The sequence below is a fragment of the Sesamum indicum genome, linkage group LG10, assembly GCF_000512975.1.
Source record: "Sesamum indicum cultivar Zhongzhi No. 13 linkage group LG10, S_indicum_v1.0, whole genome shotgun sequence".
In the NCBI taxonomy this organism is placed as follows: domain Eukaryota; kingdom Viridiplantae; phylum Streptophyta; class Magnoliopsida; order Lamiales; family Pedaliaceae; genus Sesamum; species Sesamum indicum.
This window is the reverse complement of record NC_026154.1, coordinates 3,896,634-3,919,966: the sequence shown is the minus strand read 5'-3', so window position 1 is coordinate 3,919,966 and position 23,333 is coordinate 3,896,634. Positions and strand designations below refer to the sequence as shown.

At 31.7% G+C, this 23,333-nt stretch overlaps 2 protein-coding genes and 1 pseudogene across 4 annotated transcripts; all 3 read right to left on the bottom strand.

Annotated features, from left to right (window-relative positions):
• Positions 6,211–8,420, bottom strand: LOC105172054 (annotated as a pseudogene).
• On the bottom strand, positions 12,999–15,151 carry LOC105171872 (transcription factor FAMA). Of its 3 annotated transcripts, XM_020697462.1 has the most exons (5): positions 15,013–15,151; positions 14,722–14,831; positions 13,928–14,593; positions 13,402–13,836; positions 13,060–13,251 (listed from the first exon to the last, which is right to left on the bottom strand). In XM_020697462.1, exons 2-5 carry the CDS (start codon positions 14,743–14,745, stop codon positions 13,138–13,140), a joined length of 1,239 nt encoding a protein of 412 aa, XP_020553121.1. In that variant the 5' UTR covers positions 14,746–14,831; positions 15,013–15,151; the 3' UTR covers positions 13,060–13,137. The 3 variants fall into 3 exon arrangements, with proteins under 3 accessions (XP_011091423.1, XP_020553121.1, XP_020553120.1); XM_011093121.2 differs by lacking the exons at positions 14,722–14,831; positions 15,013–15,151 and having other exon boundaries at positions 12,999–13,255; positions 13,928–14,699; XM_020697461.1 differs by lacking the exons at positions 14,722–14,831; positions 15,013–15,151 and having other exon boundaries at positions 13,928–14,699.
• Positions 18,822–22,904, bottom strand: LOC105172053 (putative disease resistance RPP13-like protein 1). Its single transcript, XM_011093392.1, has 2 exons — positions 21,229–22,904; positions 18,822–19,077 (listed from the first exon to the last, which is right to left on the bottom strand). The coding sequence occupies exons 1-2, from the start codon at positions 22,902–22,904 to the stop codon at positions 18,822–18,824; spliced, it is 1,932 nt and encodes a 643-aa protein (XP_011091694.1).

Below are 23,333 nucleotides of genomic sequence, written 5' to 3'. Positions count from 1 at the left end.
TCAATTAGGATAAAAAGGAACCATATAAGATTGGAAAACCTCATCATGATTATTATGTATTTTCAAAATATTTAAACTTTGTTCATGTGTCCATAATGAATTAAATTATACAAAACAAATATTGTGATAATTATTTTTTTTATTTTTTTCTTTTATAGTGATATATCCTTTCTATATGAATTATTTATATTATATGCTTTTCGTCACATTTTCAAAAATTATTTCAAAAAATTAGTTTTGTATTCCAATGTTATAAACTCTTAAATATATGTTGTAAGAACAAAATAAGAAAAAAAAAAAAAAGAGTATATGGAACTTACACTTTATTAACTCTTAGTATACTATTGTTCACACAAATTTTGAGTTTGCAAAAAATAAAATAAAATATTACGGACAAATGAAATTTTTATAAATTTTAATTGAAAGGTTACAACATCTGAGGATTCATATTATCTTCTAATTCTTCTATTCAATTGATCCACTGGTTAGGAGTTTTTTATTTTTTGATACTGATATGTAATCTCACTTGAACTTGTGGGTGCAAATTATGAGTCATCTCAAAATATATAGTTTGAGGATTTGATGTCAATGAAGACTTTAAACTTTGCGATTACAGAGCTTCGTCGTGGCAGAGAATTCGAACTTGTTTTTTTACGCGAGTATCTATAGAATCATTGTATATTGTAATAGAGTATTGGGTTTAAACATCATTAACTTTGACATGAATCGATCTTTTAATAGATCCTACTTGAACATGCATTTTCCTAATCAATTCATTTAAAAATTAAAAAAAAATGTATCTATCTTGAATTGATCCACAAGATGCATAAGCCCTAAATTTGAATTAGACTTATTGCAAATTTATATATGGATTATATGTGATGTCATAAAATGAATTGACCAAAGAGGCCTAGGTGACCTAAATGAAAGAAAGAGATTGTGAGGGCAGAAAAAATGCAAAGCTCAATAAACCTTAAAGGGGTCAGAAAGCCAATAAAAAGAAAGGCCAGAGTGCTCCACAAGAAGTTAGGCAAAGCCCTTAAGAAGAGAATTGGTTTAATGAGGTTCGAGCGGCTTAGAGTGCAGCGGATAACCATTAAGTCCACATGGAAGCACTGCTTTTAAGATCAAATCAGACCGATCGATCTGGCTTGTTCGACCAAGAACTGGTCATGTGTCCAGTCCAATTCATATGATAAAAACCACCTCATTCAAATCTAGTGAGAACCTGTCAGAATCTGGTAAATCGATCAAAATTGGCCAAAAACCGGTCAAATTGATTTTCACTTAAAAAAAAAAGCTGAAAAATTGTGTAAGAGATGAAGAAGGGGGAAATGGAGTGCAACCTTCTCCAAATCCAAGACTCCAAATTCTTCTTCTTAAACATCAAATCTCACCTTAGAAAGTAAATGATTTTTCCTTTTCTTCTTCAATATATGCCATAGATTTTTTATTTGAAACAAGAATGAGTAGTTTTTGAAATTTTGGTTTTTAATCTTGGAGTAAGGTAAAAGAAAGTATAGAGAGAGAGTGTGTGAGGGAGAGGAAGAAATATAGAGAGAGAATATATACTTAGAGGGAGAGGGAGGGAGAAAAGAATAAACGATTAGGTTTTAGTGGTGGAAAAAGGAGAAATAGAGAGATAATGAGTAGAGACTAGAAAGAGAAAGAGAGGAGATGTTATAATTGTAGAAAGTTAATTGTATTAATTATAATTATTAATTAAATTGTATAAATTATATGTAATTTATAAATCATTGCTATATAAAAGTTATATAAATGTAAATTCATAAAATATTATAAATGTCTTAATTAGATTGAGTTTGTGTATTTCTTATTAAACTATTATTGGGAAATTTATTAGGTTGTACATTTAATTTATTTGAAATGTATATATAATGTAATAATATATGCTACATATGTGTATATACATTATAATCTGAGTTAACCAATTTTTTTAATTCGATCCGATCGATTGAACCAGTGACCCAGTAACTCGACCGGTTCGATCCCAAATCCATGATGGAAGCTTAAGAGCCTAAGATTTTTCAATCAAAATAGAGGTCCAGATACTGTGAAATCTATTCATAGGGCACCTAAGAATGGCCCATATGACATCTATGTGGGACCCTTCAAGCCACATCAGCAAGCCCCATAAAATTAGATAAAGCACTAGCAATGTAAGCAAGGACACGTCGCGACCACGGAGAAGAGTTGAAGTTGTCCTTATTCCTAAAGTAATCACTAACATGAAGATCTTGGGATTCTGGTGGCAAGAAAATATCCCTTTTACATTACGTAGGGAATTTAGAAACCTCATCCACAATAAACTCCTTTATCATTCTCTCGAGGCTAAAACATTTCAATTGTCAAAAGATAACCCTCCAATCAAATTTGGGGGTGGGGAGGGGGGACAGGGCAGGTCGACCTTATCCTACCAACTAGAGGACTGCCTATAAGATGCAGACTCCCCTAGCCTGAAAAATTAATGACTTTAATCTCCCACTTGCAAATGAAAAATTAGGAATTTCATTCACTATAAAAAAAATATGATACTAGTGACAAGATATAAACTAACAATTTTAAAAATCCTCACAAAAAATATATATCGAGTGACAACAGTTTTTATTTTTAAAATATATAATTATTAGTGCTAAAAATTATGTATATAGCTATTACTATAGTTATTAGCGACACATCTATAGTTACAACTTTATAACAATACAAATATAGTGACAATAAGTGATTGTTGTTATTAGATTGTCACTATACATGTGTCATTAATTGTTTCCAGTGATAATTTAATGCACAATATTTTGTAGTAACTCTCAACTTCACTCATCCATATTTTATTAGTTTATATCATTTTATATTTCAACTGAACTCGAGCATCATATTTTGCTCGTATTAATATGCAAACTCAAATTATTGCCGATTTATTTTATTTTTAGTTGATAATTTATTTAAAAAAAATTGACGTGAACAATTATAATTCTATTGGTTTATGAAAATAAATTTGCTCCAATTAGAAGCGTTGAGGGCTTATTTGATTCGAACTTTTTTAACGTGTCATGAAATTAAACAACTTGCTACATATAAACCCTAAAAATCATATTTTGAAAGTATTAAAAGTCGTTTTATAACTTTTTTTAGTAAGAAAATAGGTCATTCTCAATTTAGAACTTGCAAAACTTATAGCAACGACAAAATCAATTTTTCCAGGTAAATTATAATGATATTTTTTTTTTTTGCTATTTGTCATAATTATAATCCTCCACTCGTTATTAAAAAAATCTTTCAATGAACTTGCATGATATAATTAATTATACTGAATATGCAATAAAATGTATAAGAACAAGTATTTAAAATATAAAAAGTAATAATAGAAAAAAATAACTCCGGAATCAACTGGCAAGCTTTCAAACAGAAATATTTCTGTTTGGTTTTGTTTCCATTTTTATTTTCAATTTTTAGCATTTTTAAGAAACTGAAAATGTTTAATTGATTTTTGTACGAAAAATAAAAATATGTTTAGAATTACATGTTTTCAAATCTATATTATTAGATGCGAGAAATGAGAGTTGATTTGTATTTGAATATTAAAATTGTACGTAGACAAGTATAGTGTAGTTATAAAAATTTAAATTTTATAGTGTAACGTAAAAAAATTACCAAAAAGTAAATATGACAAGAGGATATGTCTTCTCACGTCTCTTTTCTTCTTTTCCTTCCACCACTCATACATTTCGCCGCCCCTCTTCGTTCTTCTTATTTCATTGCTCCCATTATAATCAGACACCGTAAATATTATTTAGGAGTGGCAAATGAGTCGGGTCGGCTCGATTTTAAACTCGACCTCAATTGTTTCTGTTAATAAATTCGCGAGTTTTTTCTATTTTCTTTTTAAATTTTTTATATATTTTATATTTGATCAATTTTAATTAAAATTGATCATATATTATAATTATAAAATATAAATTTAATCAACAACGTAGTAAATTATAATATTTTTTATAATTAAAATTATTATTTAATATGGCATATATAAACTTTATGTTATATTTTCATATATATTTGTATTACGTTATACTTTTTTAAAATTGATAAGTAATTCACTTATGATTTTTTATCGATTTTTGAGTTTATATTTATTATATCAGGATACATACTATGCATTATGCAATCTATTTTATTATTTATAAATTTATGTCAAAATTTAGTGATAAAATATGATAATGATAATAATAGAGATGGTTGAATAATTTTAATTATTTTAATTATTAGTTTATTTATATATATAATAAGACCAAAAAGTTTAATCAATAATTATGATATCTTGAAATGTGAGCACTTGATTCACACTGAATTTAAATATATATATATAAGACCGTGTCTATTATTCATATCAGATGGTCTGATTTAAAATCACATGACCTAATTCTACAATACACCGACTTGAATGATTATTCTTATGTTTCGAGTACGATATCTTGACATCCGTATATCCAATAAGTCTAAAACTTTATCAAATGTATTTTTCTGTAAGTTTGATCATATCGAATGGTCTTATCTGAATTTTGATGGTCCGATTAACCCATGTTGTTCAACAATGTAAGATGATAGTTATATCAATGTAATACTAACATTTATAAATATATAAATTTACTGCAGATTGTTAACATATATTAATCTTAACTATAAAATATTTTTATGTATTTCAATTGCATTATTTCAGATAATTGTTACCTTTTCTATAATTTTAAGCTGTTCAGTATGATTTTTTTGTCCATTTTAATAATTATATTATAACTAAACTAATCAGTAGTTTATATTTATAACAATAAATTAAAATTTTATATTATATTATGGTATATTTATAATATAGTATACATTATACAATCTATTTTATTACTTATAGATTGATGTAAAAAATTGGTGATTCTCATTAAATTATTATGCAGTATACAATATATTTTATTACTTATAAATTCATATAAAAAAATTGGTGATTCCCATAACAATAATAATAATAATAATAAATAAATAAATAAATAAAAATAAAAATAAAAAATAAAAAATCAGCTTGAGCTCCTGCTCACTTATAGGAGTTGAGCTCGAGTCAGAAAATTCAAAATCGAGCTCCAACTCGACTCGTTTACACCCGTAGCATCGGAGGGCTCATTGTTGGGAACGAACCCGACGAGTCTCACGTTCTTGTTTTATCCTCATTACCCAAATTCTAGATCTTAAAAAAATACGTAACTAATGTCGAGATCACCACTCCAGATCGCATATTTCGACCGAGATCATAGTGTCAGTCAGAAGTTGAAGCTATTGAAGCCAATCTTTAGATCGCAAAAAAAGGGTAAAGGGCATAAGTTCGACACAACCCAATTATAACCACAACATTTCCCTTTTGATGAGTTGCTGCAGGCATTGGAAAAGTTCTCCAGACGTATTTATGCAACGGTTGTTCTTCAAGAACAGACGATGCTCCGGCATAAGGCAGATGGCATGGTTAAAGGAGATTGCTTAGCTTCATGCTGCCAACTTAGGAATGATATAATGTAATTGTATATACCATTACTTTAATATAATTTACCATTTACCCCCAAAATTAAAATTATCACTAATAATAAATAAATATTATTTTTTAAAATTGGTAGAACTAAACTTATCACTGCTAATAAATAAATATTATTTTTTAAAATTGGTAGAACTAAACAAAAATTAAATAAAGAGAAACATCAAAGTTTGGGTATATATAAATAAATGTGTCGAAAAAAATTTATTTTTAAATTAAGTATTAATACATAAAAGAATTTATAATGAAAAAGGACCAAGTTTTATTTTGAAGGAATGAATTTTTGAATTTAAGAATTAATAATTCCTTTTCTAAAGGGGAAAAAAAAAGATTATAATCTACACACTAAATGAATATTTGAACATGCATGGTCAGTTAATACGAATCTGAATTTTCTTATTAAAATTGCAGGTTATTGAAAGGATGAAGCCATGAAGGTATCAAACTTTAATTTTACCCTCCTATTTAACATATACCACATAACCCCTTACCCCCCCCCCCCCCTATTTTATTTCCCTGCTACATGATTTATTCAATCAAAATATTAAAAATAATATAATATAATTAATGATTAGAAGCCGAGCAAATATTTTAACAAACATTAGAAGAAATATACTTTGTGCTGAGTTAATTACCATGATAAAAAAAAAAATCGTGCCGAATATAATAATTAGATCGGGCCAGACCTCCTGTTTCTCTTCTTCATTCTTCCATACTTTTCCGCATTTTCATACATGTGAGCTATATAAAAGTTTACAGGTACGGGTGTTAGTTGATGAGTGTGAAATTATTGTCTTCACTTACCATTTTGGAAACACAGTTAGAGATAGAAATTGCAGCTTTTGCTCTGACTCTGAGGTTTGTGTGCCCGACCTACAAATGGAGCTTCGAGGTCTTCTTATTTATATAACTCGTGTTCGAATATATCCATCAATTGACTATATTCTTCAATATTTAGTGGTCTAGATTGACACAACAAAACTTTAAGGACATTCACCTCGTCTGCCTGAAGATTGTAGAAAAATAATGAGCCTTGTGTTATAAAAAAAAATATTTAAAAAAAACTATGTGATATTATATAACAACGTACTACAACTTGCAATATAAGTGTGTCTCCAGATTGGTACCCGCTTTCCACATGTTTATTATTAGATAACGACACAAAATTTTGTGTTATGTTGTAGTATTATTCCCAATAACCTCGTTCTATTTATCTTCTATTGGAACGGGTGGACATTTTTTACATTTGAAATTATATAATTCATTGTGTTTTTTACAATTGTACAAAAGAAATATACGTTATTACATTTGTATACTTAATTATAATTTTTTTAATGAATATAATTTTAATATTATAATTTTTTGAACTTTAATATGTTGTCAAAAATTAATTTTATATAATGAATTTATAAAAAAAATTAGTTGAACAAAATTTTAAGAAATAAAATAAATAAACCAACTTGGTGTCGTGGTTTCAAACCACGACTTATCAATTTTTTTAAAAAAAGTATTTTTTAATTCAAATTGTGGTTTGAAACCACGAACTCGTCATATTTTTATTATACTAATAAAAAAAATCATTAACCCGCCAACAATGCCCTGCTTCTTCACATACAAATTTTTTATCTTGGGAAGCTTTCAGTAATAGTTGCAACAACTGCAAAAACACAAGAAAGCGTACCTAGAGAAGGGGGGAAATTTGGGAGTTCATCTTTTACCAAGTGGTTGAAAGCGTCAGAAGTTGAGTCGAGTAAACTTCCACCAAAGGCCTTCAAAATATCAGAAGCAGCCATGATAGAGGTCTTGCACAGTGAAACCATCACTTCTTGGATTCTTGATTGCCTTCACCATCACTGAAACCAGTTTGTCCCTACACTCACCAAACATCCCTCCACAAATGAATCTTGAAGCCAATACAAAAAATTAACTCGATAGATAGATACATACATGCATACATACGTACAGAGAGAGAGAGAGAGAGGAATGACAAAACTTACAGAATTGGCAGCAAGAGACCGGAGCGATAGAGCGCAAAACGCCTAATATGATTGAGTTATTCACAAACCTTCAACCAGTCTTTAGACTCTAACCCGCCAAAAAGACCCTGCAAAAAATTCCAACATCCAACTAAATACAGAAAAGCCAAGGAAAAGAAATATCCAAAAAAGTGATTTTTTATCAAAGATTCAGAAATGAAGAACAAAGAATTTAAGAAACCCAAAGAAAACCTGAATCTTAGATTCAGAAATGAAGAACAAAGAATTCAAGAAACCCAAAGAAACCTGAATCTTAACATCCGGGTGTTGAAATGCTTTGAGATTTTCAGAGGAAATGTAGTCAATGGCAGAAGATGGTTGCGGTAAAGGGGCTTTGTTTTCGTCATTCACAACAAGTTGAGGCAATTGTTGCTTCTCGTTGTGAGCTGGGATTACGATTTTGCTTGCTTCTTGGGTCTTTCAGGAGTGACTGGCAATGCATTGTCAAGAGGCCTCAACGCCATATTTCTTGCAGAACTTCTTCAAGAATTCAAACGTATTCACCTTTAAGAGCACAGAGAGAATGTTTTTTGTTTTAGGAGAAATGTTTGCTGAGGATTGATACAAGATGATGATGATAGGGTGTAAATGTAATCAAGAAAAAAGGGGAGTGAAAAGATTAAGTAAAACTCATTTGTGAATTTGAATTTTGAAGGGGGAGGACAACGGTCATATCTGAAATGCCCTATCCTCTACGGCTTTGTTTGGTCCGATATGGGCTCTTAATACAGAAGTCGCACCAACGAGAAAAGAATCGCGTCAAGAAAACCTTTAATCAAGAAAGTAGCCTAAACGCCCTGTTATGTTTTCAAATCCGCTGCCAAGGCCTCCTCTTCAACACCACATCTGCATCTCCCCAGAAGGTGGGCAGTGGGCAATGCAGTGCAAAGTGCTGCTCAAATCTAGGCAATGGCAACGGGTGGTGACTGATGCTGCCACTTTCCTTTTTCCTCTAATCAGTTGATGAGTTGCCACTGAAACGGAAAACTATCAGAAAATAGCGTTTAATGAGCCAGGTCTGGTCTGCAAATGATTTTTCTTAACCACCCAACTAAAGACTATCACACTAAATCACTTCTCAGAATACCCTTTTTTTTTTTTTAAGTCTAAAAAAAATGTGCTTCTTTCTTTCTAATTTTTAGTTGTTTAAAAAATTATCATGGACGTTTGTTTGAATTTTTATAATTTTTTAATTTTTTAAATAACGAGAGTATTTTCATAATCATACCAAATCTTATATGGGATCTCTGTAATTTACTCTTTTAAAAATCTAACACACCACAATATATGATAATTATAGAAATTTAAAAATTCATGTATATTCCAATTCAAAATTATTCAACTGGCGGTCAACCACACTTTTCTTAAAAGATATTTAAGATTATCAAAGTAAATTATTCAATAATACATTTAAACAATAATTGTCTCGAAATTGTTAAAATGAAGTAAGAGTAAATTACTTTCATTTATTTTAAGAAAAATTAGTTACTATATTTTTGTTATAAAAAAATAATTTATTTACATACAATATCACATGAATAAATTATGTTAAGCTTAAAACTCATGAAACAAAATTAAGAAAGATGAATTGACATTGGATTGCCATATTATAAAAATTACATACAAATTAATTAAATACATCATTGACCCATAAACCTAAAGTAGTCATCATGCATGCTTCCCTTCCACTATAAATTGGCATAGGCCTTGTCCAAATTTCTGCACCAACAAAACTCATAATTAGAACTAAGATGTCTCATGTGTGCTCTATTTTCTTGCTTCTTGGACTCTTAGTTCTTGCACTGTCCCCATCTTTAATTCTTAGTATTGAGGAAGATTCGACAAGTGAAAATGACCGAATCCTAGAAGAAGACACGGAGAAGTTGGCTGTTGATGATTCATTGAAGCGCCATCACCACCGCGCGCCTCCTCCCCACCATCACCGTGGCGCTCCTTCTCCCCGCCATCACCACCATGCTCCTCCTCCCCACCATCACCGTGGCGCTCCTTCTCCCCGCCATCACGCTCATCCTCCCAAACATCACCGCGGCGCTCCTCCTCCCCATCATCACCACTATGAAAGCTTATAATTAGTTGCTTGGAGAATATAATAAGACCTTGTTTGGTTTTTTTGTGATTGGTTCTCCAGTGATATCATGTTTTCTCATGAAAAATAATTAATACTAGCAATTGATGACTTGTTCTTGATGTGGTATTATTAGTGTCACTTTATCTTTTATCTTTATTCTGTTCAGTAAAACTTGTTAAGAAGGTACCGTTTCGTTAAATTTATTTAAAGGATATTATAAATTCTTATACATCTTATAAGATATTTTTAAAATATATAAAATATTAAATATTATAATAAAACAAAGATTTTTAGCTAGGCTGTTTAAATAAAATAAGATTATATTTTTAATTATAGATTAAAAATTCGAGCTCGAGCTCGAGCTCAATTATTTTTGTTCATAAGCTCGCGAGCTTTTTCTATTTTTTTTTATTTTTTATATATATTTTTATTTTTATATTAATTTTATATTTAATATTTGATCAATTTTGTAATCAAAATTGACCATATATTATAATTATTAATCAATATCATATATTTATTTTGGATAATAATAAATTATGGTACTTTTATTTATATATTTAATCTTTATACAAAAATAAATTTAATCAATAATTTAATAAATTATAAAATATTTTGTTATTAAAATTATTATTTAATATGACATATATAAACTTTATGTTATATTTTAATATATATTTGTATTACATTATACTTTTTTTAAATTGATACGAAATTCACTTATGACTTTTTATCTATCTTTGAGTTTATATTTATATCAGGATACGTACTATGCATTATGCAATCTATTTTATTATTTATAAATTTATGTCAAAATTTAGTGATTCCTATGAATTAATGTAAAAATAATAATAATGATAATAACAGTGCTAGTTGAACAATTTTAATTATTTAATTATTATTTTATTATATATATAATAAGATCAAAAAGTTTAATCAAGAATTACGATATATTAAAATTTGGACACCCGATTCACACCAAATTTAAATATATATAAGATCGTGTCTATTATATCATATCAGACGGTCTAATTTAAAAATCACATGGCTGATTCTACAATACACCGACTTGAATGATTATATTTATTTTTCGAGTACGATATCTTGACATTCGTATAATCAATAAGTCTAAAATTTTACCAAATATATTTTTCTGTAAGTTTAATCATATCTAACGTTCTGATCTGAATTTTGATGGTTCGATTAACCCATGTTATTCAACAATATAAAATGATAATTACATCAATGTAATACTAATATTTATAAATATATAAATTTACTGCAGATTGTGAACATATATTAATCTCAACTATAAAATTTTTTATGTATTTCAATTGCATTATTTCTAGTATAATTGATACTTTTCTATAATTTTAAATTATTCAGTATTATTGTTTTTTTTGTACATTTTACTAATTATATTACTACTAAACTAATCAGTAGTTTATATTTATAAAATAAATTAAAATTTTATATTATATTTTGGTATATTTATAATATAGTACACGTTATACATTCTATTTTGTTACTTATAAATTTATGTAAAAAGTTGGTGATTCCCGTTATTTAATCTAATAATAATAATAATACTAATATAGTATGCATTATACAATTTATTTTATTACTTATAAATTTATATAAAAAATTGGTGATTTCCATAATTTAATATTATAATAATAATAAGAATAAACAAAAAATTAAAAAAAAACAAAAAAATCAGCTTGAGCTCGAACTCGAGCTCATCAGATTGAGCTCGAGCTTAGCATATAGGACGAGTCAGAAAATTCAAAATCCAACTCGAGCTCGAGCTCGCCAAAAAAGGTTGAGCTCGACTAGTTTACACCCCTAGTTTTATTTCACCTATACAATTTGTCTTCCATAAACTAAAAAGAAATATATGATTTTTCGCTACATTTAATTACTAAAGTTAAAAGAAATTTTTATTGATAAATTTAAATCAATTACAACTTCACAATGACCATTAATTAGCAGTTATTTTTGTAGGTGTGGTCAAAATATTAGCCATGGGTAATGTTTTAACTATGGCTAAAAATTATGACGAATATTGATTACTTATGGCAAAAATTTCAGTTTTTATTTTAATTTTATTTAACTATAATTAATAGTACTAATTTAATAAACATTATGATCATTTATAGTGTAGTGAAAATCCAATTTCTTTTTATATATAGATAACATTTGCAATCAAACCCGATGCTATAACAGCACCAATGGGATTGCCCTTCTCAATAAAAATAGGCCAAACGAACAAATTATTCAAAAATGTGTAAAGATGAAAATGCCCATTTGAAAACAAAACCAAACGGCAATTTTAGGGTCTGATCGAGTTTCAATCGCTTTGCAAGCGGGCTCGACTCATTTTGAAGTCGTAGGACCAACCCAGCAGAGCATCTCCAGGATCCTTTTACAATTACATTAACCATGACCCCACCACCATGTGCAGCCCTTGTACGTACCCATAGATGAAATAATGCACCTAACATAGTCAAACTGTGTACTGACACTCAAAATCAGAAGACAAGACTCGATTGGAAATGCTATAGTCTATATATAAAACAAGAGACGACCCTTCATCGATCCCATATTGTACGTAGTACCCAATCCCAGCTACCTAATTCCACGTACCAATAACCTATCAATCATCCATTTCTGACAGGTCAACACACATACAACAAAAATCATACAGAGAGGTGTGCGGGGGATGGGATCCAAGCTCCGTTGACCTTTTTCTTCAAACTCTTCGTCCTATAAAATTATTACACACTGAAATCCACACTTCTACACATTTTTGTAATTACCTGCTTCTCTCAATAAGAGACCAGAAAGGTAACATGGATGTTGAGCAATCATATCCCTGGGCATGAGCCCACACATAATCTGTACGCTCTCTGTGTGTCTCTGTTGTGTGTGTGTGTGTGTGTGAGATTTCTGGGCTAGTTCATTGTACTGAGCAGTTATATATTAATTGGGCTTAATTGCATTTTTTCTATTCTTAATTCCGTTTGTTTGGCATTTTAATCTTTTATATTGTTAGAGTTGTAAAATAGTCTTGCATATATTTAGTCTTCGAGAATTTAGTACATATTTGACCAAAAAATTTAAAATCGGCTGTCGGTCTTCCACCGGCAAGGTATCTCAGACTTTCCAGCCGATCGATTGTAGAATTTTCTGGTCAAATGTGTTCTAAATTCGTGAAAATTGAAAATATGCTGGATTATTTTGCAATTCTGACAATATAAAGGATTAAAACATCAAACAAGCATAATTAGAGGACGGAAAATGCAATTATGCCTGTTAATTGGAGAGATAGGGAGTATACTAGCAGTATGTAAAATCTTCACTAAAGAGTTGCTATAGATATTCAAGAATGTGTAGAAAATTACATAAGATTAATTCTGAGTCTTTCACTACATATATAATAATATTCTGTTGCATCTATATGCTGCCGTTTGCATGGATAAAGCTGAATATTTGCTGAACTGAGTTTGCAATATCTTCAGCTGTGAACCTTGCCTCTCCACCTATCTGCATGCAAAAAATATTATTTTTTTTTTATCTTACCTATATATTAATTAATTAATATATCCGTATAATATACATATTTCTAATTTTATATTTTTTTTCTCACATATATTGCTTACAGAAATAATTAGAGCATTAGAGGACTCTACCTTAACATTGAAAGAATAGAGAACAGTTTGTTCAATAGTTGTAATATTGGTATGAAGAATGTTGAGCTGCAAATCTTCAAGTGCAGCTATTGTTTTGATCAGCTGTCCAGGCCTTCTTCTTGATAAAATCTTGATCAAGGCATCAAAGCCCAGAAGTTTCACCTCGACGTCCGCCAAGCATGATTTGCTTTCTGCTGTTTCCTCCTGTAGTCCCGATTCGTATTCGACGAACTTCACTTGATCATTTGGAATGGGCATTGGAGGAAATACCAATGGCGCTTGAGGCTGCTGTTGTATGGCCATAGACGGATCCCCGACCGGCCTTTGCCCGTCGCCATATAGCCTTCGCCTTTTTTGTGACTCTAGGCATTGAAGAAGTTGCTCCAACTCCCTCACAAACTCTATTGCTCCGCCAATTATGGAAGCTTGATCGCCCTATAGGTTTTAGCACCACATAGCATTAATATCATGTATAATTTTATACTAAATCCAAAGGGAATTTGTATGTGGATATTAATTTGATTACCCTTTGAACGTAGGAGCTCGGCATGAGAGACCTCAAGACGCGAAGGTGTTCGTTCATTTGCTTCCTCCGGTTTCTTTCGACAGCAATATGAGTCATTCTCTGGCTCTCAACTTCTTCACTAGTTTTTAAAGTTCTCGGCCTCTTTCTCTTGCTCTTAGCTTCTGCAAGAGGGCTCTTGTCAAGATTTTCGCCAAGAAACCTCAGCTGCACCGACGTGTTCTCACCATCACCACCTCCTCCTCCCACCCCTTTATCTTCCCTTTCTTGATTATTCTCCTCTAGAGGTTGAGAAGCCATCAGGGACGACACCGGATTATCATGATCCTCTTGCAACTTGTGCTCGTTCAGGACCGGGAACTTGAGGAAGTAAACGGGATCGATCCCGTTTTCCTCCTCAGAATTCTTGGACTGATTTAAGGCCAACTTGGGGCCAAAATCTGCAAACTGCATCACATCTGCAAAGCTCAACTTGTCGAACGAATTCGAGCTGCAAAAGTTAGATGGTAGAGGTGGTGGTGGCTGTGTATGAGGTGGATTATTCAGCATATAATCCACCATCTGATTGCTGTTGTGATCAGCAGATGTTGATCCAATCTTCATTAGGTCTTGCTGCTGATGATTATGGACCTCAAGGGAACTAATATAATCAAGTCCATGAAAATTTCCCTGCAAATTATTAGGTTCAAAGCAAGACAACATGGCCATGAACTGATATGTCAGTATCCTGAACACACAATTGAACTAGAAAAGATAAGAATCTTAGAGTTATATATATATATACACATCACGCGTACCGAAAAATTCCCTCCTTTCTCCATTAGATATTGCTCTACTGTCAAAAACCCTAAATGGGCTCCAAAAGAATACTTGAAAATTTTTTACAGCTACAAAGGGTCCACCCCACCTGATCAAAACACAAAATAAGGTAGATAAATTATGTCCAAATTCCAAGAAAAACAACAAAATTTAACTCATCAAATGATTGGTTTGACTTATGACATGATGACAAAAATGATTAATTATGCAAGTATATAAAGAGAAATAAGGACAAAATACGAGTGAATTGGTATCGCCCAAGAGCTGACCTTGGGAAAGAAAGTGTCAAAAATTAATAAGTGGGCTTATGTTTGTGTGGAAATAGTAGATACATACGATGTACTAATATGTAAATACAGACATATGTTGTCTGGAAGTATGTTGATGATATTTATCCGTAGGAAGAAATGGAGCCTTGGTTTGCCTGTGGGACTGGGGAGCTGGTTTTGACTTTATATATGCATGATGCATGATGCATGTGGAGGGAGAGGAGCCTGTGGATTAATTCCCACCTCACAAAGAAAATCACCCTACGCTTTTTTCACCACCTTTCATTAATGCGTATCACAGGTTATCACCACCACCTTCTCTTTTCATGACTCTTTTAATTGATCCAAACGCTCAAGATTGTAACCCTTTTTTTGAACTTTGAATCTTGAAAATCTGAGATATGCTCTTCAATCTGGATTTTGCTTTCTACTTACATTACTCAACAACCAAAACATAATTAAAAGATATCCATTCCAGTGTGTGGTCACTCACTCTCCAGAATGCTAAACTTTTTACTGTGTCGTGACTTCTATCATCAGTCACTGCGGAAAAAAAAAAAAAATATCCCGACAATATAAATAACTCTAATTTCATTAAAAATCAGAATAAATCAATACTATCTAACATGATTGTATATGCGAAATTTTTTTACCACGGTTAATCAACCTTATTTACTATGATTTTAGCTGTGACTAATTAATATTTTGACTTTGCCTGTAAAAACAACAAATATTACAAATTTAAAAGTAAAAGTATAATAGTAAAAATATAATAGGGAGGATTAGCTATAGACCCTCTGTCCTACAGTGTAATTATATAAATAATTCATATTTTTTATATAATTACATATACACCCATAAAAATATTAATGTCATTGCACTGACACCTCCTCCCTCATTTTTCGGCTCAAGAAAGGCTGATATCAACCAAAAATATCGTTGGACATTTATCTAACAAAAGGTGTTTATGTAATTAAATTTTAAAGAAGGCATTAAAGTAATATTTTGAAGAAGAGCAATGTAATCCCATGTAATTTTTTATTTGTTATGCAGTTTTTTAATTTAAAAGTAATTACATAACATTGTCTTTTTAATCTTTAAATTTTTCAAATTAAACATTCATTAATAAATTTTAAACTTTACAAAATTTTCAAATTAAAATTTAATATCAAATGTTATAATTTTTTTTATAAGTACTAAATTTACTAAAATTAATAAATTATAATTTAATATATTTTTTGTATTTATATAAAATTTTTAATAAATCATTATTTTAACATATATAATTTACTAATTATTTTATTTAATTAATTATTCTATTTTCCTTTTTTCGAATTGTTGTCGTCGTTGTTGCCTCCTCCACGTACAGTAGTCTCCCCGCTTTCCCCAATGTCGCCATCGCCTACTGTCGCTTTGTGTTGGTGTATGTACTGTGTCTTAAATATTTAATAAATAAGTATATATTTTAAACTAAACTATATTGATTTATTAACAAATAATAAATAAATACTAATTAAAATTTAGAAAATTCTTTTAGAGATAATTTTTTAAATAAAATTTATAATCTAGTAATTAATTTTATTTACATGTAAAAAATATATTCCATAATTTTATTATTAAAAGGTGTACGTAACTCTATATATACAGTTAGGTTCTATAAAAAAAAGGTAAAATAGGATAGCTGTATATCCTCATTTAAAATCTATAAATCATATATAAAGATTTTAATTTGAAATTTGTAAAGATTAAGAAGCATAGTATTAACTATGAAACTTAGATCAATTAAGTTAAAAATTTATATAATAAATAAAAAATATATGATATCATATTGCTTTTTTTAGAAAATTACTCAAATTCCCTTCTACCTTTTGGTAATTAATGAAACACTCTATATATAGGTGCAAATCTCTCGCACAATAAAAATATTTTCATCTTATTTTCGAAGGCGTTAATTACTAGCAGGAGCATTATTGATATTTTACACTTTGAGGCCACTTTTGGGTGAAAAGTATTGATAGGGGTAGTTTTAATTATGATTATACAAAAGGCAATAGTAGTTTATGTAATTACACCAAAAATTATGAGGTATAATGTAATTATCCCTATATAATAGAGAGTGATGATATTTTAAAAAATAAATAAAATTTAAAAGAAAAATCGACATAAAAAACTTGCAAATAAAAAATTATCAATCTTATTAAATTAGAATTGCTAATTAAAAATCCATAATCAGAGAATTTGGATTATTAATTAATGGATTAAATACACTTTGCTCCCACCTGGACCATTCTTGATGTATCATTTACCCCTATAAACTAACAAATGTAATATTTATCCCCCTATAATTAAATATGGGATAGTATGGATATTATCTATATATATTTGTAGTTCAAAGGATTTTTTTAATATTTTTTATTTTAAATTCAATTAATTTTTTCTCGATTAGAAAAAATATTTTTTAATTATAATAAAATAAAATATAATTAGTAAATTAAATAGTTCAAATTTGATTAAATTTTACTTAGGTAATTAATGAGTATAATAAATACACAAAAACTTTTCATGTAAAAGATTTTATAATTTGGTAATAGAAACTTAAGTTATTAACTATTTATTCTTTTAGACAAAAATAAGTAATTATATATCTATTTTTAAAGTTGATGGGTTTGGCCCAAAAGGGATTGACCTAAGAAGAAATGATAGGCCCAAACACAGGCCAACCAGTGGAAGAGAGAGTCAACCCGTCCAGGTTGCCAGGCTTAACCTAAAAAAGGGGCATCTTACAATCTGGTTCGGCCCAAAAGGGAGGCCCACTAAGCTTAAGAAGGCCCCCCCTCCCACGACAGAGTCCGTTCAAGGATGAAGCCCACTATGTTAAGCTTGACCTAAGAAGAAAGCCTAGTCTGAAGGCCTTCAAAACTAGCTCGAAGGAAGGAAGGTGCCCTCAAGGAGTTGGACTTTTCAACTTGAGAGGACTCCCCACTAAGTAGGAGTCTGCACGAAGAAGGATGCCCCCTTCATCCGAAGACTTGCTGGTTAAGAAACAGATAAGGAGGAATCTTATCCACGAATCCTGCCTTCCTCGCTGGACATCAGGATCCCCCTCAGCAGAACTCTTGTTACAGAGAAACTCCTCCAGTATAAATAGGGGAGGTACCCCTCGGCAAGCAACACTCTCTCTTTCCACATTTAAGAACTCCTCTTGCTGCTACTCTACTACTCTAATTTTGTGCTCTTACATACGGAATTCTCATTTTTATCATAATATTTTCGTCACAATTCATTTATATATTTATCTATTTTTAAATTCAGAACTAACTTAAGCATTAGAGTACAGAACTTTTGTTTTGCAGGTTCTCTTTCTCAAGTGCTTTCACTCAATTAGCCCAAATCTAATATCAAGATTCAAGAATTTTGGACCCATGCTAAAATCGCACACATCAATTGACACCATTTGCGATAAATTTGAGTTAAAGGCGTGAGATACCATGGAGACTCGAAAAATTCTCCTAACAAGCAGATGACTGTTGAGATACCCAGTAACAATCAGCCTTCGCAGGTTCTTGCAGGGACCCTCTTAGCACCAATAGGAGAGTCCACCCTAACCTTTCCAGCTCCAATGTTGTCCCCCAGAGTGACTGATCCGTTGGCTGATCCTCCAAGGCGAAGCACTTCCTCCAACACTACATCAGGCGAACTTTCCCCAACCATGCTGGGCGCGACTCAGCAAGTAGTTGTAGCGACCATACGAGAACAGACGGTGATACTAGTTCCTGCTCATCCAGCCCCCCGCTAGAAGCAGGCACCATTTAAGGAGGAATGGAAGGAACTCTTCCAGGAGAAGGCGTTGTTGTGACGGGGCCTCCCCTATCGGGGTACAAGGGCCTCTCCAGCAAATCCAACAAAGGTCCCCCAACAGCTGGCTCGTTGGGAGTGTTTTCAAAAAGGCCTCCAAGAGTGCAACACCAGATAGCGGGAATTCCAGGAGATAAACTACAGAGTGTCCCATTCACAGACGTGTGATGGAGGGCGAGCTCCTTGCAAATTGTCGTACCCCTGCTATTGCTAAATATAATGGGTCAACTGAACCCCAGGAACATCCAGGTGAGTGATTTTGGTGGTGTAGGCTAGGCCTACCAAACTAGGTCATGGGCCATAATTTTTATAACAGAAATTTTAAAATGTTTCAAAAATTAGGAAAACTCGAACACGTGAATTGGCTGTGCCATTGCCATCTATTTTTTTTTACGAAACTTAAATACGAGACTAAATGCATTTTGGAACAATTTCAAAAATTTCATAAAATGAAAATCTCGTAAAACATAAAATTAAAAATATTGAACTCCCTATCTTATGAGACTAGAAGTGTAATTTTGCCACAATGATGATTCAATGATTATACAAAATAATGAAAATAATATTAATATTTATTTCTGTTAATGCAAATAGACATAATATTATACATACAATAATGTTTTCTATAAAATGTTTATAGCTAACTTTTGGACATAACTAAAATACCCTCAAGCTTATTTATATTTCCGTGATCTTTTTAGTTAATTATTTTCTTGCATATTTAAGATTAATTTATTTTATTAGCTTTGATGCAATTATTCATTTTATCTTCTTTTCTTTTAACAATTAAATAAATCTAATAAAAATTTAAATTATGTACCTGCATCGGGTGTCTTTCGATCACATACTAATAAATAAAGACTCAAGTTGGTGGAAGACATATGTGATTCAAGATGCCTAGTGGACTGAGTTGGGCAGCCCGATCCAGGATCGGATTGGATTAATAAAAAAATAGATTGAATTGGCCTAGACTCATTTGGAACGAGGTTGATGTTGGGCCGGTCCTAGGTTTCAATACCTAGGACCAGTCGAGCCTAGCCCAATGGCCTAGTATCACCTGATTTTGAGCTGGGCTTGTTGGGCCATTCTCTTTTATAGAAATAATTTGTGGTATATAAGTTTTATTTTATTCTTCTAAATTGATTATACTATTAGTTTTTTTTTATACTTTTGAAAAACTCTAAAAATTATTATTTTTATTGCTCTACTTCTAAAATTTTAATACTTTAATTCAATAATACTCTATTTTTTTTCAAAATTTATTTTAAGTCTTTTTTTTTTAATTTATTATCATCTAAGTTTATTATTATAAGCTTATTTATCAAATTATTGTTTAAGTTCATTATATAGCCTTAAGTATTAGTTATAGTTTTTTGCATGATTTAATTTATTTCATAATATAACCATAAATTTAAGTACATGTTCAAACGAAAACCTCAATTTCATTAAACAAACACATTAGGGACTAATTCGGGCCTAGTTTGATCCTCAATCGGGTCGATTCATGGGTGTTGAGCCTAAGTTTATATAAATGGACCAAACTAGGACTGATTTATATGTTCAGAACCACCCTAAGACCGATCATAAATAATATTAGACTGATCCTTAGTCTGACTTTTCAGAACTGGTCTGTGTCGGTCCTAAGCTGGCCTTACCTTCTATGCAACTTGTATGTGACACAGAAATAAACGAAATATCAAAAGCGAACCATAAAAGATTGTAAATGATGAAGGGAAAAAAGTAAATCCACAGGGATAAATGCAAATTGCCCCCTTAAATATTGAAAAGGGGCAAAAAACACCCCCTAAAAAAATGAAAGGGGAAAAAACCTCCTCAATATTTTAATAAAAAAGCATATTACTCTCATCTGTTGGGCAGTGTAGTTCATTCGTCAATTTTTACGACTGATTTAGCTGTTTTGATTTGTAAGTGGTCACTTTTATCCCTAATTACTAAATAAACGGCACATATTTCCAAAAAAAGAAAATCATAATGTTTTCAACTTTTATATTTCACAACTTTTATTTTTTTGTTTGCCTTTTTCTAATATTTGATAGGGGTAATTTGCATTTATCCCTAAATCCACAAGAATAATCAATTTAAAGAGCCTCTCAGAATACATAGTAATTCATGTCAGTTTAGCAAGAAAGATAAACACACTTGTCCATGAAATGAAATGTTGCAGCATCTCATACCTCCAAGGATAACAGAGACAAAAATAACAAACATCTGCGTTGACTTATTCCACAACTTTTGTCTGCATCTCGACAGCCAAAAAAAAGAAAAACAAAACTGTATATCATGATAATAATCAAATGGATACAACTGCTGATTATGACGATACCTTAGGCAATAACATACGGGATATGCGAAATCTTGTGCTCTTCAGAATCATCTGCAGGGCGGGTTTTATCTGGTTTACATCTCTCGCTTAGAAACGGACATCCCGTAATAAATAAACGTTGTAATTTGGTGAGGCGTTGCATGGCTTCCTCAGACGGCAAATGACATAGCCTCTTGCAGCTTGTGATTATTAGGCATTCTAGAGATGACAAGTTGCCAAACCATTCAGGCAAAAATTCTATGCCGAAATTACATAATTGGAGAAAAGAGAGAGTAGTGAGATGCTGAAGTTGGTCCGGCAGAGAGTCAAACTGCGGCCATCCGTATAATTTTAATGTTTTCATTGACTGTAGTTGTTGAATAGCTTGAATAATCTCACAAAGAGTGGCGAAACCCTCTTTCTCTGAGAAGGGACCAATGGCCAATCCTGTTAAGCGGGAAAGACAATTGATAACACCTCTTGTGAAGCTCCTCAAATTGGGACATCCTGAAATACGCAAGAAATTCAAATGTGGCATTCTCCGACAGGACTCTACTGGAAAAGAGACTAGATTACGGCAGTTGCGTACACTTAACCACACAAGCGAGGTAGATGAGTCTAGCATTGTACTCGAGAAATCTGTCAGCTCTTGGCAACTTGCAACTGTCAATTCTCGAAGAGAACTAACACTGACATCATCATCGTCGTCTAATTCTCCTCCTATCAAAACTCTAAGTGACTTGAGTTTATTGCAACTGTTTATATATATCTCCTTAAGAGAGCGAAGATTGTGCCTCAGCAATCCAAGATGAATTAGGCTAGGACAATTAGTTATGTGGAGACGCGAGAGGTGTTGGCTGTCAAACAATAGCCTTTCAGGAAGATAAGTGAGGTCTGAAACATCGTTGAGTCTCAAATTCGTGAGAGCGCTTAAACTCTTGCTGCATATCTTATTCAATAATAGTCCGCCTCTTTCGACACTGTCAATCTCTAGTTTCTCCAGACAAGGAAAATCATGACTTGGAATACTTCTCATAATGGGACAGTTCCGTATCTTCAAGAATTCAAGACGTGGAAAAGGATTAACAACTTCAGATCCATTATTAGTGAAAATTTCAATCCAATGCACCAAACTGGTCATGTCCTTTAGGATGAAACACTCAAGTGATGGAAATGGAGGTCGATCATTAATGCCAGAAGGAGGATAGTAAAACCAAGGACCTATCAGTCTTACATTTCTTAGTCCTTTCAACTTCAAGATTTTAAGCATTGGTAAATGGCCCAGTGTTGGAACTTCCACGCATCTTTTGCAATCTATCAATTTGAGCTCAATTAATTTGTCCAATCTATTCACTTCACTAACAGTCGCGTTCATGACCCACGATGGAAAATAACCTCCGCAAAATCTTTTAATGGTTAAACTTTTTATGTTGGAGTGAGGCTCAAGACCTTCCAACACTTGTTCATCACTCAAGTTGTTGCCTTCCCTTGAGCTGCTCCACACAAGCTCTAAGTTGTGTATGTTGCGCTTTTCACAGAGGCGTGCTCTAGCCGCTTCTTCTTTATCATTCACATGCTCAAGATTGCGTATCTTAAGTTTTCCCTTCAAATTCTTTAATAATCCCAACTCTTCAACTCGACGACCATTCTCCTGGCCCACGTTATAGAATTTTAATGTCCGAAGACAAGTTAGCTTTCCAATGTGAAGCGGCATTTCGAAAAGTTTATTCCTTTCGGTAACAAGATGTCTCAGGCTGACTAAGTTCTGCAATTGGCTTGGAAGCTCGTTTAGATATATGCATCCAATCGCCCTTAAGGTCTGTAAATTGTAAAGCTTACAAATCGATACTGGAAAAGCTCTAATGCTTGTGAAAGACACATCAAGAAATCTTAAATGTATCAGCTTGGCAATGGAGGCTGTCAATTCTTCGATATGTATGCATTTGATCCGACCGAGTTCGCGGGTCGCGCTTGGTATCGTCCCTTTCACCTCTGACGGATCTGGTATATCCTGAAAACAGAACAAACCTTATCTAGCCGGATTAGGTGCCGGCGTAGATACTCCGACGCTCAAGTCAGTATTGAGAATTTTATCGGAAGTAAAGAAAAATTAAAGATTATGAAAAGTGAAAAATAAAAGCCA